Source organism: Siphateles boraxobius, unplaced genomic scaffold (assembly GCF_051911475.1).
Source record: "Siphateles boraxobius isolate OS27281-9 unplaced genomic scaffold, OSU_SipBor_1 85, whole genome shotgun sequence".
In the NCBI taxonomy this organism is placed as follows: domain Eukaryota; kingdom Metazoa; phylum Chordata; class Actinopteri; order Cypriniformes; family Leuciscidae; genus Siphateles; species Siphateles boraxobius.
The window spans coordinates 207,501-225,210 of record NW_027509214.1 but is presented as its reverse complement, the minus strand read 5'-3'; the positions used below and the strand labels follow the sequence as shown (position 1 = coordinate 225,210).

The window sequence follows — 17,710 nt, the reverse complement described above, 5'->3', positions numbered from 1 at the left end:
ATAATCACTGACGAGCTGCTCATTACTAATAATCACTGACGAGCTGCTCATTACTAATAATCACTGACGAGCTGCTCATAACTAATAATCACTGACGAGCTGCTCATTACTAATAATCACTGACGAGCTGCACATTACTAATAATCACTGACGAGCTGCACATTACTAATAATCACTGACGAGCTGCTCATTACTAATAATCACTGACGAGCTGCACATTACTAATAATCACTGACGAGCTACACATTACTAATAATCACTGACGAGCTGCTCATTACTAATAATCACTGACGAGCTGCACATTACTAATAATCACTGACGAGCTGCACATTACTAATAATCACTGACGAGCTGCACATTACTAATAATCACTGAAGAGCTGCTCATAACTAATAATCACTGACGAGCTGCACATTACTAATAATCACTGACGAGCTGCTCATTACTAATAATCACTGACGAGCTGCACATTACTAATAATCACTGACGCGCTGCTCATAACTAATAATCACTGACGAGCTGCACATTACTAATAATCACTGACGAGCTGCTCATTACTAATAATCACTGACGAGCTGCACATTACTAATAATCACTGAAGAGCTGCTCATAACTAATAATCACTGACGAGCTGCACATTACTAATAATCACTGACGAGCTGCACATTACTAATAATCACTGACGAGCTGCACATTACTAATAATCACTGACGAGCTGCACATTACTAATAATCACTGACGAGCTGCACATTACTAATAATCACTGACGAGCTGCACATTACTAATAATCACTGACGAGCTGCTCATTACTAATAATCACTGACGAGCTGCTCATAACTAATAATCACTGACGAGCTGCTCATTACTAATAATCACTGACGAGCTGCACATTACTAATAATCACTGACGAGCTGCACATTACTAATAATTATTGACGAGCTGCACATTACTAATAATCACTGACAAGCTGCACATTACTAATAATCACTGACGAGCTACACATTACTAATAATCACTGACGAGCTGCTCATTACTAATAATCACTGACGAGCTGCACAAGATTATGAAATTGCCATTTCATAATCGTGATAAGCCAACTCGATTTAAGTGCGATTACATGTAAATTGTGGTTAATCGTGCAGCCTAACAGCGACGCTAATTATTTTCTATTTTGCATCGGTGTTTTATCTCAGCATGCCCATCCGGAGTAACGAGAGTTTGTCAGCTCCAGTTCCGATCATCTGTTAACAAACAAATATTCATTACTTCAATGAGCTCATCGTTTTTGCAAGAAATTATTACATTGTTTAAATTAATACTTTGTTAGCTAACTGTGATTTGCATATGTCCATTTCTGTAATGCATAACGTAGCAAGAAATTATTACATTGTTTAAATTAATACTTTGTTAGCTAACTGTGATTTGCATATGTCCATTTCTGTAATGCATAACGTAGACCGTTTCCTCTGATAACAGATCACTGTAAACTGTAATGTAGACACATGTTCTGTAAAGCTGCTTAGAAACGATGTGTATTGTGAAAAGCGCTGAATGTGGATTGAACAGTTGTGAGCACCTGTTCCTGCGGCGGAGAGCGAAACTCTTTGGTCTTCTTCGCGGTGACGGCGGCCGACATGTTGAGCGCTAGCATCAGCTCATTATAGCGAAACTTCTGGTTGAACTGCAGCTTTGAGACGAAGCTGTCGGAGAAAGACACGATGGCTTCGATGCGATGCCTCAGCTCACAGTCACAGAAGTAGTGGAGCAGCTCACACATCTGCACACACACAACCACACAAGAGACAATACACTTACACAACACTCACATTGAGCAGACGCTTTTATCACAGTGACTATATACACCACTAGCCAAACCTTATACTGGAAACCTGGGGAGGGGGGGTAAATTACTTGATATAGTTTTAATATCATAAATTTAAGGCAATTGTTAGGGATATTTGTTTGTTATTGTTGTGTTTGTTTGTGTTTTTATATTTTTTGTATACATTTTGCAACTATTTATTAACTTTATATATATATAAATAAATGTTTAACATGTTTATTTTTACATTCTCTCTTTTTGCATTTGTAATATATATATACTGTATATATTTTTTTTACCCCTTAACAGATCTTGTATGAATTAAGTAACTTTAGATTTGATAAAAAGGGGCAAGTCTTTTTTTTAATTACTATTTTCATCACTTTACCATTTACAACATCAGCTTTTTACTCATTTTAGAAAACTGTTACAAACCAAAAATGTTAATGGTTTTCTTAAGAATTATTTCCAAGTCTGTTAACATAGTATAACATTACAGATTTTTGGCCATTGTTATTTTTTACATTTGGTTTTGTGTACATTCTTATGTATATTTAGAATTTTTTTTATTTTATTTTACCCCACAACAGATCTTGTATCAGTTTAGTAACTTTAGATTTGAGGAAAACAGGGCAGGTCTTGAAAAAGATCTACTTATATCACTATAATATTTACAGCATTAGCTTTCTACTCATTTTAGAGAATTCTGTTACAAACTCATCCAAGAGCCATTATTGTATTTATACAGTATTTATTGTTTAAATTTCTTTTAAAAAATGACCACATTTGAAAGTTGGGACTCTGTTTGATATCTAAAGTAAGCTGGTGTGTCCTGTGTCAGTGTCTCTGCTCCGCGATGTATTTTTCACTGCGTGAGAACATGATGAGGCGTGAGAGAGGCGTGGCTTGTCGGACATAGCAACAGTAACTAAAGGGGGCGGGTCTTTGCGAACGGTCAATTCAGCACGTCCGTTTACCTCAAAGGTAGTGAATATGGTTAAGTCTGTCTCGGAGGAAAAAAAAGAGCGGGTTAAGAAGAAAACAGAAAATAAGATGTCTGGAGATTAATTGAATATCGCACCAATTTTGTGATTGGCCGTTATGTGGGCTTTCCAAGCTTCTGATTGGGTGGTCACTTTTGATCAATTTAATGCATCCTTGATAAATAAAAGTATTCATTACTTACTTTATTTTTTCTACCTCCAAACTTTTGAACGGTAGCATAAATAGTGAATAAAAAAATTATAAATAGCAAAACTAAAAATATAAATTGTGTCCATGTAGGAATATTAAAAAAAATAAATAAATAAATAAATTTGTATTTTTCGTATGCATATTAAAAAAAAATACATATAAATAACACATTTTTCTTAAATATATACATGTATGTGTGTGTATTTATATATACAAAATAATTATACACAGTACACACACATATACTATGTAAACACAAACTTTTATTTTGGATGCGATTAATCAATTCACAGTCCTAATTTCTTTACTAGTGGGTACACGACACTATAGTTCATTTATGTAAGTGAGGAGAGCAAAATAAAATAAACTTTGCATATTAAACCAAAAAATTCTTCATACAGTGACTACCAGTAACATTTATACAAATTTGGGGCCAAAAAATGATTGGGACACTTTGAGCTGATCATGTTTTGCTGAAGTGTTTTTTCTTTAATAACTAATGCACCTTTTTACACCACAGACTGAACAACATGAAGCATTGCTTGGTGATTGGTTGAGCTAAACTGGTATTATCTAATTGTGTAGTTAAATTTAACAGCTGACAGATATTCAACTTAATTCATGTGAGAGTCTAACAGAAGGACGGACAAAACCAGTGAAATATCAACTGAGTTAATAACTCTGAGTTCTGCTCATATTTTATTATCATTTTCTAAACTATAGTGAATAAACTGATAATGTGAGAAATGCTGGAGTCTGAATAAGTTTAGGTTTGAAGTCTGAAGGTCTCACCTGTCGTTTGACAGACTCGGGAAGCTTCTTCTCCAACAGTCCCTTCACGAGTGTTTTCCCATCTCGAGCCTCTTCTTCTCCGGCCTCGACCGCCTTCTCCTCGGCTCCGGTTAATCCCTCCTTCATCCCGTCCTCCTGACGCTCCCCGAACACGTCGGGCTCGATGAGCATCAGGATCTTGTGCACGTCTCGGCTGCTCAGGACACCCATGGTGAGCAGTGTCCCGATGAGACGAAGGATGGGAACGAACTGGTACTCCACGCTGCCGCCCACCGGATCCCGGATGTGATCTCCTCCTCCCTGAACCGCCTCCGTCAGCATGAGGATCGCCTTCTCCTGAACAGCAGAGCACACCGCATTCATAAAGCACTTCACAACAACCCAAGTGGACCAAAGCGCTGTACAGAGAAAATAAACAAAAAAAAGTTTTGTTGTTTTGTTTTATTTTGTGTATTTTTGCAGTTTTATTTTTGTGTTTTGTTTTTATTGTGTGATTTTTATATTTTAATGGCAAACCTGCCACTGTTTTTGTACCTTCAGCACGTCGAGCGGGATCTCGGGGCTGTACAAATAATCGCTACGATTACAAATGTAATTGCTAATTTCTGTTATGATTACTGTTATAGTTACTGTTATAATTAATGTTACTGTTATAGTTACTGTTATAATTACTGTTACTTTTTATAGTTACTGTTATAATTACTTTTATAGTTACTGTTATAATTACAATTACTTTTTATAGTTACTGTTATAGTTACTGTTATAATAGCTGTTACTGCTATACTTTCTGTATTTGGTCTAGTTACTGTTATAATTACTGTTATTGTAATAGTTACTGTTAAAATAACTGTTAGTGTTATAGTTACTGTTATAATTACTGTTAATGTTACAGTTACTGTTATAATTACTATTATAATTAGTTATGATTACTGTTATAGTTACTGTTATAATTACTGTTACTGTTATAGTTACTATTATAATTACAGTTATGTTATGTTACTGTAATAGTTACTGTTATGATTACTGTAATAGTTACTGTTATGATTACTGTAGTTACTGTTATGATTACTGTAATAGTTACTGTTATGATTACTGTTGTAGTTACTGTTATAATTAGTGTTATTGTTATAGTTACTGTTATAATTACTGTTATTGTTATAGTTACTGTTATAGTTACTATTATAATTAGTTATGATTACTGTTATAGTTACTGTTATAATTACTGTTACTGTTATAGTTACTGGTATAGTTACTATTATAATTACAGTTATGTTATGTTACTGTAATAGTTACTGTTATGATTACTGTTATAGTTACTGTTATAATTATTGTTACCGTTATAGTTACTCTTATAATTAAAGTTACAGTGTACCAAGTTTACTATCTGAAAGGGGTGTGTACCTTGAGCACATCGAGCGGGATCTCAGGGCTGTGCAGGTGCTGCTCACGGCGGGCGCTGATGAAGCAGGGTGGGGTTAAGTTGAGCCGGGGCTTGAGGGAGGCGCTGCGCCCGACGCCCGGCGGCTGGTGGCGTTTGGAGGCGTCGGGAAACAGTCGAATCCCGCGCGTCTCGGGCGTGACGGGGACGATGAACTCGCGGCTCATCATGAGACGCGCGGCTCGGGCCGTCTCCAGGTGAATGCTAATGAGGACGCTGTAGAAGCCCTCGCGCAGCACGCCCGACAGGTATTGGCTGTCGATGGTGTAGAGCAGCTGTGATTGGTCGAGGTGGCTGCAGAGCGCGTGAGACACACGTGTGTTACCGTGAGCGCAGAGTGCGCAGTACAGCTGGAGTGTGTGATAGTGGAACATACGCAGATCCTCCTGCTCTGACAGCTCCATGATGTCCACACACCTGCAATACATGAGTGAGAGTGAGTGTGTGTGTGTGTGTGTGTGTGTGTGTGTGTGTGTGTGTACCGGTTCTCTGGGATGTGTACGGCAGCATCTGCAGGGGTTCCACACACTGCACCATCCACCCGTGCCTCTCGCTGACTCAAGTGTGTGTGTGTGTGTACCGGTTCTCCTCAGGGATTTGTACGGCAGCATCTGCAGGGGTTCCACACACTGCAACATCCACCCATGGCCTCTCGCTGACTCGTGTGTGTGTGTGTGTGTGTGTGTGTGTGTGTGTGTGTGTGTGTGTGTGTACCTGTTCTCCTCTGGGATGTGTACAGCAGCATCTGCAGGGGTTCCACACACTGCAACATCCACCAGTGCCTCTCGCTGACTCGAGTGTGTGTGTGTGTGTGTGTGTGCCGGTTCTCCTCTGGGATGTGTACGGCCAGCATCTGCAGGGGTTCCACACACTGCAACATCCACCCGTGGCCTCTCGCTGACTTGTGTGTGTGTGTGTGTGTGTGTGTGTGTGTGTGCACCGGTTCTCCTCTGGAATGTGTACAGCAGCATCTGCAGGGGTTCCACACACTGCAACATCCACCAGTGCCTCTCGCTGACTCGAGTGTGTGTGTGTGTGTGTGTGTGCCGGTTCTCCTCTGGGATGTGTACGGCCAGCATCTGCAGGGGTTCCACACACTGCAACATCCACCCGTGGCCTCTCGCTGACTCGTGTGTGTGTGTGTGTGTGTGTGTGTACCGGTTCTCTGGGATGTGTACGGCAGCATCTGCAGGGGTTCCACACACTGCAACATCCACCCGTGGCCTCTCGCTGACTCGAGTGTGTGTGTGTGTGTGTGTGTGTGTGCCGGTTCTCCTCTGGGATGTGTACGGCCAGCATCTGCAGGGGTTCCACACACTGCAACATCCACCCGTGGCCTCTCGCTGACTCGTGTGTGTGTGTGTGTGTGTGTGTGTGTGTGTGTGCGCACCGGTTCTCCTCTGGAATGTGTACGGCCAGCATCTGCAGGGGTTCCACACTCGAGTGTGTGTGTGTGTGTGTGTGTGTGTGTGTGTGTGTGTGTGTGTGTGTGTGTGTGTGTGTGTGTGTGTACCTGTTCTCCTCTGGGATGTGTACGGCCAGCATCTGCAGGAGTTCCACACACTGCACCATCCACCCGTGCCTCTCGCTGACTCGAGTGTGTGTGTGTGTGTGTGTGTGCGTGTGTGTGTGTGTGTGTGTGTGTGTACCTGTTCTCCTCTGGGATGTGTACGGCCAGCATCTGCAGGGGTTCCACACACTGCACCATCCACCAGTGCCTCTCGCTGACTCGAGTGTGTGTGTGTGTGTGTGTGTGTGTGTGTGTGTGTGTGTACCTGTTCTCCTCTGGGATGTGTACGGCCAGCATCTGCAGGGGTTCCACACACTGCACCATCCACCCGTGCCTCTCGCTGACTCGAGTCGTCTCCACCTTCAGGAAGGTGTTGGGCATTCGGCTCCACAGAACTGAGTTTATCGTCTGGACGTCCAGTCGCGGCGGACACTGAGGAACCGGGTTCTTGTGTTCACTCTTAAAAATGGCGGATGAGATGGGCATTGCGTTCTGGAGGAGACAAGTCATACAAACTCACATTACAGTTATTATTAGAGTTTTGCTATAGTAAACATTACTGTTACCATTATAGTTATAGTTACTGTTATAGTTATTGTTATATAGTTACTGTTATATATACTGTAGTTACTGTTATAGTTAATGTTATAATTACTATTATAGTTACTGTTATAATTACTGTTATAGTTACTGTTATAATTACTGTTATAGTTACTGTTATAATTACTGTTATAGGTACTGTTATAATTACTGATATAGGTACTGTTATAATTACTGATATAGTTACTGTTATAGTTACTGTTATATAGTTACTGTGTATAGTTACTCTTATAATTACTGATATAGTTACTGTTATATATAGTTACTGTTATATAGTTACTGTGTATAGTTACTCTTATAATTACTGTTACAGTTACTGTTATATATAGTTACTGTTATATTTACTGTTATATATAGTTACTGTTATATATAGTTACTGTTATAGTTACTGTTATATATAGTTACTGTTATAGTTACTGTTATATATAGTTACTGTGTATAGTTACTGTTATAGTTACTGTTGTGTATAGTTACTGTTATAGTTACTGTTATAGTTACTGTTATACAGTTACTGTTATAGTTACTGTTATATATAGTTACTGTTATACAGTTACTGTTATAGTTACTGTTATGTATAGTTACTGTTATATAGTTACTGTTATATAGTTACTGTTATACAGTTACTGTTATAGTTACTGTTGTGTATAGTTACTGTTATACAGTTACTGTTATAGTTACTGTTATATATAGTTACTGTTATACAGTTACTGTTATAGTTACTGTTATGTATAGTTACTGTTATATAGTTACTGTTATATAGGTCTTGCTGTATTTACTGTTATAATTACTGTTATAGTTACTGTTATATAGTGACTGTTATACAGTTGCTGTTATAGTTACTGTTATGTATAGTTACTGTTATATAGTTACTGTTATATAGTTACTGTTATATAGGTCTTGCTGTATTTACTGTTATAATTACTGTTATAGTTACTGTTATATAGTGACTGTTGTAGTTACTATTATATAGTTACTGTTATAGTAACTGTTATATATAGTTACTGTTATATACTTACTGTTATATATAGTTACTGTTATAATTACTGTTATAGTTACTGTTATATAGTTACTGTTATAGTAACTGTTATATATAGTTACTGTTATATAGTTACTGTTATATAGTTACTGTTATATAGTTACTGTTATAGTAACTGTTATATATAGTTACTGTTATATACTTACTATTATATATAGTTACTGTTATAATAACTGTTATATAGTTACTGTTATATAGTTACTGTTATAATTACTGTTATAGTTACTGTTATATATAGTTACTGTTATATATAGTTACTCTTATATTTACTGTTATATATAGTTACTGCTATAGTTACTGTTATATATAGTTACTGTTATATAGTTACTGTTATATAGTTACTGTTATGTATAATTACTGTTATATATAGTTACTGTTATATAGTTACTGTTATGTATAATTACTGTTATATATAGTTACTGTTATATACTTACTGTTATATAGTTACTGTTATGGTCACTGTTAGAATTACTGTTATAGTTACTGTTAAAATGACCAAATATGAATATAATTACTAAAACACGTCATTTGAGCAGAACGTTTGAGAGCAGATCCCGTTCATTTCTCTCATAAATGACTAATATGCTGGAATGAAGTCATGGGAATATGAGGATCCACGCACCTTGATCTTGGCCAGTTCAAACTGGAACAGACTTGAGCTTGTTGGCCGCACAAACACCGCAGGAAACAGTTTTGCGCTTGGCTCCACCTGCACAACAGATGCTCATTTTATACCTTTATTTACTTTATTTAATATTTAAGTCATGAGTCTGACGATGCTTGAGCTGGGTTAGGGTTAGATTAGGGTTAGGGTTAGGGTTAGGGTACGGTACCTGGTACGAGGTCGCAAGCTCTTTGCCGTTGACTGTGAAAGCTAACAGACCCGTGGCCAAATCAATGAGGCATCCGATCTCTAAATCCACGTTACTCCTGCTGGACGAGTGGGCGGCACTCGTGACGTCTCCCCCCCAAACCATGTAACAGTTACTCCTCTTCACGCTGTCACATGACACAGTGACATCAGCACATCATCACATGACCCGTGGCGACATACAGTCAAAGCTAAACTTATTCAGACTCCTTCAACATGTCTCACATTATCAGTTTATACGCTATAGTTTAGAAAATGGTAATAAAATATGAGCAGAACTCAGAGTTATTAAATCAGTTGATATTTCACTGGTTTTGTCCGTCCTTCTGTTAGACTCTCACACATGAATTATGTTGAATATCTGTCAGCTGTTAAATTTAACTACCTAATTAGATAATACCAGTTTAGCTCAACCAATCACCAAGCAATGCTTCATGTTGTTCAGTCTGTGGTGTAAAAAGGTGCATTAGTTATTAAAGAAAAAACACTTCAGCAAAACATGATCAGCTCAAAGTGTCCCAATCATTTTTGCTCCCAAATTGGTTTTAATGTTACAGGTAGTCACTGTATGGAGAATTTTTGGGTATAATATGTCACTTTATTTTGCTCTCCTCACTTAATAAATGAACTACAGTGTCCTGCACACACTAGTAAAAAAATATCAGAAATGATATCTGGTTTTTGACTAATGTTTGGTTTGACTGTGTGAGGACGAGCGCTCACCTCTCGTGGACACGGCCTCGCTCGTCGCCGAGGGTGACGGTCACCGTGCGGATCTTGCCGAGGTTGAAGTTGTTGCTATAGTAATGGTAGTCAGGAGTGACCCAGCCGACCCACACACAGGACGGGTCTTGACCCGCGAATATCCGGACCGAGTGATAATACTGCAGGAGACCAACACACACGTCATACACACTCTTTCAGATGAGAAACGAAGCCGTACGAGTAACCATGAACTGCAACCAATCGCTGTAACTCTATGAGAATATCAGTTCACCAGAACTGTAACAATATCAAAACAAGATCACTGGAATCACTTTCACTGACAGCCAATCAAAATCCTTCTACTTCTGCAATTATGTTATAGTTAGTTACAGTTCATTTTATTTATCATGACAGTTTTTATTATAGTTTTGTGAAAGTTATCACTATAGTTATAGCTTTGTTAGTTATACACATTTTTAAAGTTCTCGTTATCTCTATATTTATCATTACATTTATCATTGTTATATTTATCAATATAGTTTTTTATTATAGTTATCGTTGCAGTTATACACATTTTTATAATTATCGTTATCACTATATATCGTTACATTTATCATTGTTAGAGTTATTGCTATAGTTATCGTTGCAGTTAGACATTTTATAGGTATCGTTATCGCTATATTTATTGTTACATTTATCTTTGTTAGAGTTATTGCTATAGTTATTAAAGCTTTGTTATAGTTATAGACACTTTATATTTATCATAATCACTATATTTATTGTTACATTTATCATTGTTAGAGTTATTGCTATAGTTATTGTTGCAGTTATACAAATTTTTATAATTATCGTTATCGCTATATTTATGGTTACATTTATCACTGTTATAGTTATTGTAGCAGTTATACACATTTTTATAATTATTGTTATCGCTATATTTATCATTACATAAAGTTATTATCGTTGTTTTTCTTGGTGATGACAAATGAAAAACCCAAATAAAAGAACCTAAACAAAACATCAAGAGCTTTTTATTCTTGTAACAACCATAAATCGTACGACAGGAGAAGTGCAGCGCTGAACTCACTGAGGTTATGCTGCTATAGTCCGATCTTCTGCCTTCATCCAAGTGTTTCATGGACTTCACCGGATGCCTTCAGAAACGTTCACAGGACAAACACACTTACTATCTATACAACAGACAAAGATGAGCAGGAGCCCTGAAGCTCTGATAGAGATCATTATAGACAGCAAGAGGATTCATTTCTGTTTAGAATCACTGAAACTGAGAGAAAATAAATGTTTAAAAAAAAATAACAACATTGTTGTTAAAAAAAAATTGTAATTTTGAACGAAATATGGCCAAAACGAAGTTCGTTTCGGGACTTGCCAGAAAAGTTTGCTTAGTACACCTTAAAACATTCATTGGAAATGTAAAAACGCCTATTTAAGTGAATTTGTCATTGCACTGTTTTGTTGTTTTTTGTTTTCATTAAGAATAATAGGCTAATGAACTCACGATTCAAGCAATCCGCCCCCGAATTGGCGCTAATTTGAAAGCGAAACTAAAACGGGCATTAATAACAGTGTGTGTCCACGGCAAGGAGCGAGCAGAACACAGCAAACGCATAATTCCTATCTATAGGAATTAATTGAAAACGCTCGTTCTGCTCCGTACCATTATGAACACCCGTGCAGATATGCGCATTTTAGTTTTGCTTTTAAATGAGTGATTTAAAAGTGTCACACGTTGATTAACCGGTGGGGAAATGTCCTGACCGTCACGCCCCATCTCTGACCTGTGTTTGACCTTGAGCGGCTCCTCCTCGTACAGGCCGTTCACACTGACGTGAGATGCGCTCCTGAAGCTGGAGTGAAACTCCACAGGCATGCTCAGTCTGCAGAACACCATCTCAGCGCTGATGTTCTGGCTCCCAAACATCTTATGGCTGACTTTCAGGCAGGGCGGGCTGTCGACGGTCCCGTCGATTCTGGTGACCTGCAAACATCAGTTTAGTTTATTTCTAAAGCATATGTGTGACCCTGGATCACAAAACCAGTCACGAGTCGCACGGGTATATTTGTGGCAATAGCCAACAATACATTATATGGGTCAAAATTATGCCAAAAATCATTAGGATATTAAGTAAAGATCATGTTCCATGAAGATATTTTGTACATATCCAACCGTAAATATATAAAAATATATATTTTTGTGAGTGAATGCAGCAAAATCGCGAGCGTAAAACGACAACTTTAAAGGCGGTTTTCTCAATGTTTCGATTTTTTGGCACCCTCAGATTCCACATTTTTAAATAGTTGTATCTCGGCCAACTATTGTCCTATCCTAACAAACCATACATCAATGGAAAGCTTATTTATTCAGCTTAAAGCTGCCGTCGGCAACATTTTTTTGATCATATTCAGTGAAATCGACAAGTATAATCCGACAGAACAACATAAATAAAGTGGTTTTAGAAAAAAAACGGAGCTTCTAACTCCACCTGGAGCGTGTTATTTGTTTTGGAAAAATCCACCCGTCCCGGATCATCGGGTCCAATCACCGCAGGGGGGTGTGAGATCTGACTGTCAATCACAGGTGGTGCACACGCCACCCCTCGCGCACGTTACAATCACATGCACACGCCTGAAGTTCGCGTAGTAACGAAGAGTGATGGAACCTCAAGAGCTAGGAGGTCAAAAACAACACAGGAAAAGAGAACACCTGCTGAAAATAAAGAAGTAAAGAAAGAAAGTGACCGTGCCCTTAATAAAAACAGGATCAACATAGGATCAGCATTTGAAAGGTGGAGAGATTTACGTGATTTAATTGGGATCAAGCTGGATGCAGAGCTTGCAACATTTCTTCTCGACAGGTAATTGTGCTTTATCAACCAGTTACTTTATTTCTTAGTGTTATGTTAGTAATCTAAGTATGTTTGCCCAAATGTGTTGGTATGGATAGCTAACGTTAGCACTTGTTGGGCAGGTTTGTTTGTTTGCACTGAAATCCGTGTGAATGTAACGTTAGGTGGATAAACATGTCCAGATGAAGGGATAAAGTTCGGCTTTTTGGAAGAATCATTGCTACTCTATCTTTCTTACGAGAGTAAGAACAGTAGTAAAGCTACTGTTATTGTATGTGCTATCTTACTAGCTCTGATATAACGTTATAAGCAGTAGAAAAATGTACAATGACCATGTCTGCCACATACAGCAATAATAGCGTTTCAGACAGACGATGGTGTTTATTTACGTTTAATTGGTGGGTAATCCATTTCGTAACAATCTACTCCAAAATGACAAAACAACAATAACAAAATACTTCATGGTGTTGATGGATGCTGATTTGACGGGCGCGTTCACAGAAAATCTGGTGCACAGGCACTGACGAGCACGAAGCCACGAACTCGGTGGGAGGGTATTCGTTGATAGTGGGGGAGGGGCATGAGAGTTGTAAACATTCAAAATTTTGCCTAAGTCCACTCAATCTGCCAGACTTGCCGACTGGAGCTTTAATCTTAAAATTGACCAATGTTTGTGGTCCATGCTCACATTTGATTAATGACAGCAAGAAGGCTGACCAAAGTGCTGTACAGTACAAAATGAAAAGACCATAAGATAACAGATAAAAGGAAACAGAGAAGAACAAAACAAGACATTACAATGTATTAGAAGCCAACGAAAAAAAGATATGTTCAAACATGACGAGATTAAAATGCTGCACATGCAATACCAGTATAGAAAGAAAACGTTCTGGAACATTTCGATCAGAATCAACACAAATGACCCTGTGAGATCCTAGAGGAATGTTTCAGGAATATTTCGATTTAACCTTCATTCTTCCCTCGCACTTTGTAACAAATCTTTACTTCGCTAGTCAAAATGACCTGAAGCCCTAAAATATTACTTTTTTTTTTTTGTCCACAAAGATTATTTTATTTCATTTTGATAATATTTGTTCTATTTTTTAATTCAATTTTTGGGAATTTTTTATTTATTGACCTTTTAAAATTACTAGATTTTATCAATAAATAATAAATAAATAGCAATTTAAGCACATTCCTCACATTCTTAAACTTAAATTCAAAATAACTTACAATTTCATGCATAATAGAGATGCGCAGTTGGCGGTTACAGCCCCGGACTCCGGGGATAAACCGCGGATCGGGCGGATGACGTTACAAAAACCGGGTGGCGGTTGAACCAATCAAATGAAAGAAATATATACATTGTTAAATATTGTTACCTACATATGCAAAGTACATCCGTATCCTTTCTACGATCAGCGGATGGCGGGCGGTGCGGTTTTGAAAATTGGTCAAAAAACATTGGTGCGGCTGGATGGCGGCTTGACCCGCTAGGGAAGGATTTGTTCCTTTTTAAAATTTCAACCTAAAAAACTCCTCGAATCCATTAAATAATTTTTTTTGTGTACTCGTTGTTCAAGTGCGACAAAAGTCCTGGGGTCTTGGACCCCTCTGATAAACACTCAAATAAAAAAAATAAAAAAAGAGAGTTTTTGGTCAAAATAACCCGAGGGAAGGATGAGCTAAAGGTCCATTTATAGCGTTTAACCAGTGGGATCCAAGAGTCACCGAATCGATCAGCAGAATGAAGCTCATCCTCACCGTGATGTGTTGATGGTCTTTCGGCACATTGAAGAAGGTGGGCAGGCGTTTGCTGAACCACATGGTGACCTCACGGTTCATGTTGACGGCGAACGGTTCGAAGCCCTCCTGCAGGCCACACATGGTGTAGTACTTAAACGTGCTGGCGTCCTTCCCAAGATTCATGCGGCCCACCTGAGAAAGACCTAAACTACAGACCGGGATGAAACCTAAGAGAGAAGAGAAGCGGAAAGTTTTGCGTTCAGGGGTCTTTAAAGGAGTAGTTCACTTTAAAATAAAAATTAGCCCCTGATTTACTCTCCCACAAGCCATCCTAGGTACATGACTTTCTTCTTTCAGACGAATACAATCAGAGTTATATTAATAAACATCCTGACGCTTCAAGCTTTATAATGGCGGTGAATTTCAACCACTGCGAACCATCAGATTGAAGCTCAAAATAATCTACTCATGATAAAAGTGCTACGGGGGTTAATAAAGGCCTTCTGAAGCAAAGCCATGCGTTTGTGTAAGAAAAATATCCATATTTTAAAATGTATAAAGTAAAATGACTAGCTTCCGGCCAAATGAACATACGGATTCGTCTTAAGTCTAAAGCGCAACTTATGCGAGTAATGCGACGCACTGCTGATATTTACGCTACGCATGACGCACTACGATACTTCTGATGTCATAAGTTGTGTAAGTTGCGCTTCAGGTGTAAGTAGCCTGAGTATGTTTATTTGGCCAGAAGCAAGAATTTTACTTTTTTTCTAGCATGTTAAATATTAATATTTTTCCTACACAAATGCTTCACTTTGTTTCAGAAGGCCTTTATTAACCCCCCAGAGCAGTGTGGAGCACTTTTTTGATGGATGGATGCACTTTTTTGTGCTTCAAATTGATGGTTGCAATTCACTACAATTATAAAGCTTGGAAGCGTCAGGGTGTTTATTAATATAACTCCGACTGTATTAGTCTGAAAGAAGAATGTCTTATACACCTAGGACGGCTTGTGGGTGAGTAAATCATGGGCTAATTTTCATTTTAAAGTGAACTACTCCTTTAAGGCATTGAAATAAAATCAGAAGCCGCATTTCCGCTGTCATTTGCATGGCTTTTTGGGCCGCCAAATACCTTAGTCCAAAACGGGTCAGCTCGGGCTAGGGTAGTGGTTACGAACAGAGCCGGATGATTGTATACACCAGCTAACATTAGCATTAAAGACTTTTAACATCATTTTAGCTCAACTTTCAGACAGCAGCGAGTGTTCGAATACCTTCTGTTTGTGATCCGATGTGGGTTCTGATCACCGTATAAGGCAGAAATATTTATACACAATGCAAAAGACTATGCGCACTAACCATTACCATAGTAAACATGGTAAATATAACCATTTGAAGAAATCAGACAAATTATATAGGCTATCACAATGTTTTTATTTTATCTGGCAGTGCGTCTCGTCTCTTTATACCGGACTGTCTGATATCATATTTAGCTCCACAAAATAAAGCTCAAAAAAATAAAGCTCAAAAAAAATAATAATACCACTTTATTTCTGTGTGACTAATGTGCAATCTTGATATAAATTAGTTTATTATGGTTAATGTATCACTTATAAGTGTAAAACATCGATGCTTTGGCTTTAAATGTTTACGTAAACAACAAAAATGTCAACAAACTGACGCTTTTATCATATTTGTTTTGTGATCTCGCTAGTTTCCAGTGATTTCTTTCTGATTTGTTTTCTGATAAAACTTTTGTTGGTGAACCATTTGTTGGTGAAATGATGGGTTTGTGTGATGTTGTTCCAAAGAGGTGTGTTTTAGTGAAGCCCTGCGGTCTGACGGTGTAATCGCAGTGTGTTTTAGGGCTCGGTGCACAAGGTTCGAGGCCATTGGCCCTGCCCGGAGAAAGCCCCGGCTTGCCCGACAGTGGAAAAGCGGCTAGAGATTATGTTCTCTCTAACCGTCCTCAATGTCAAAGTCGGCGAAACACAGCTCAGAACCCTTGTTGGTGATCAGGATTTCTCCGTTCAGGGTGAAGATCATGGATTTGTCCTCCATGTTGATCATACAACCCACGACGTCCCCCGAGTGCCAGCAGCGGCCGAAGAGACGACTCCCCATGTGGAGCCGATGACCCTGTAAGAGACCAGAAACCGTTAATCTGAGAGACCAGAAACCGTTAGTCTGAAAGAGAGACCAGAAACCGTTAATCTGAGAGACCAGAAACCGTTAGTCTGAGAGACCAGAAACCGTTAGCCTGAGAGACCAGAAACCGTTAGCTGAGAGATCAGAAACCGTTAGTCTGAGACCAGAAACCGTTAATCTGAGACCAGAAACCGTTAGTCTGAGAGACCAGAAACCGTTAGTCTGAGAGACCAGAAACCGTTAGTCTGAGAGACCAGAAACCGTTAGTCTGAGAGACCAGAAACCGTTAGCCTGAGAGACCAGAAACCGTTAGCTGAGAGATCAGAAACCGTTAGTCTGAGACCAGAAACCGTTAATCTGAGAGACCAGAAACCGTTAGTCTGAGAGACCAGAAACCGTTAGTCTGAGAGACCAGAAACCGTTAGTCTGAGAGACCAGAAACCGTTAGTCTGAGAGACCAGAAACCATTAGTCTGAGAGACCAGAAACCGTTAGCCTGAGAGACCAGAAACCGTTAGTCTGATAGACCAGAAACCGTTAAACTGAGAGATCAGAAACCGTTAGTCTGAGAGACCAGAAACCGTTAGCCTGAGAGACCAGAAACCGTTAGTCTGAGACCAGAAACCGTTAAACTGAGAGATCAGAAACCGTTAGTCTGAGAGACCAGAAACCGTTAGTCTGATAGACCAGAAACCGTTAAACTGAGAGATCAGAAACCGTTAGTCTGAGTGACCAGAAACCGTTAGTCTGAGAGACCAGAAACCGTTAGTCTGAGAGACCAGAAACCGTTAGTCTGAGAGACCAGAAACCATTAGTCTGAGAGACCAGAAACCATTAGTCTGAGAGACCAGAAACCGTTAGCCTGAGAGACCAGAAACCGTTAGTCTGAGACCAGAAACCGTTAAACTGAGAGATCAGAAACCGTTAGTCTGAGAGACCAGAAACCGTTAGTCTGAGAGACCAGAAACCGTTAGCCTGAG

The 17,710-nt window shown here is 38.8% G+C and overlaps 1 protein-coding gene across 1 annotated transcript in view; it reads right to left on the bottom strand.

Annotated features, from left to right (window-relative positions):
- LOC143731046 (ryanodine receptor 3) overlaps nt 1-17,710 on the bottom strand; it is a 260,828-nt gene that overhangs the window by 145,820 nt on the left and 97,298 nt on the right. The window contains exons 28-38 of the mRNA XM_077221685.1: nt 16,548-16,722; nt 14,600-14,808; nt 11,768-11,967; nt 11,056-11,122; nt 9,987-10,147; nt 9,226-9,391; nt 9,015-9,101; nt 7,022-7,248; nt 5,210-5,663; nt 3,809-4,144; nt 1,577-1,777 (exon numbers count right to left, since the gene is read on the bottom strand). Of these exons, the coding sequence (XP_077077800.1) occupies nt 1,577-1,777; nt 3,809-4,144; nt 5,210-5,663; nt 7,022-7,248; nt 9,015-9,101; nt 9,226-9,391; nt 9,987-10,147; nt 11,056-11,122; nt 11,768-11,967; nt 14,600-14,808; nt 16,548-16,722 (2,283 nt within the window). The remainder of the gene's footprint in view (nt 1-1,576; nt 1,778-3,808; nt 4,145-5,209; nt 5,664-7,021; nt 7,249-9,014; nt 9,102-9,225; nt 9,392-9,986; nt 10,148-11,055; nt 11,123-11,767; nt 11,968-14,599; nt 14,809-16,547; nt 16,723-17,710) is intronic.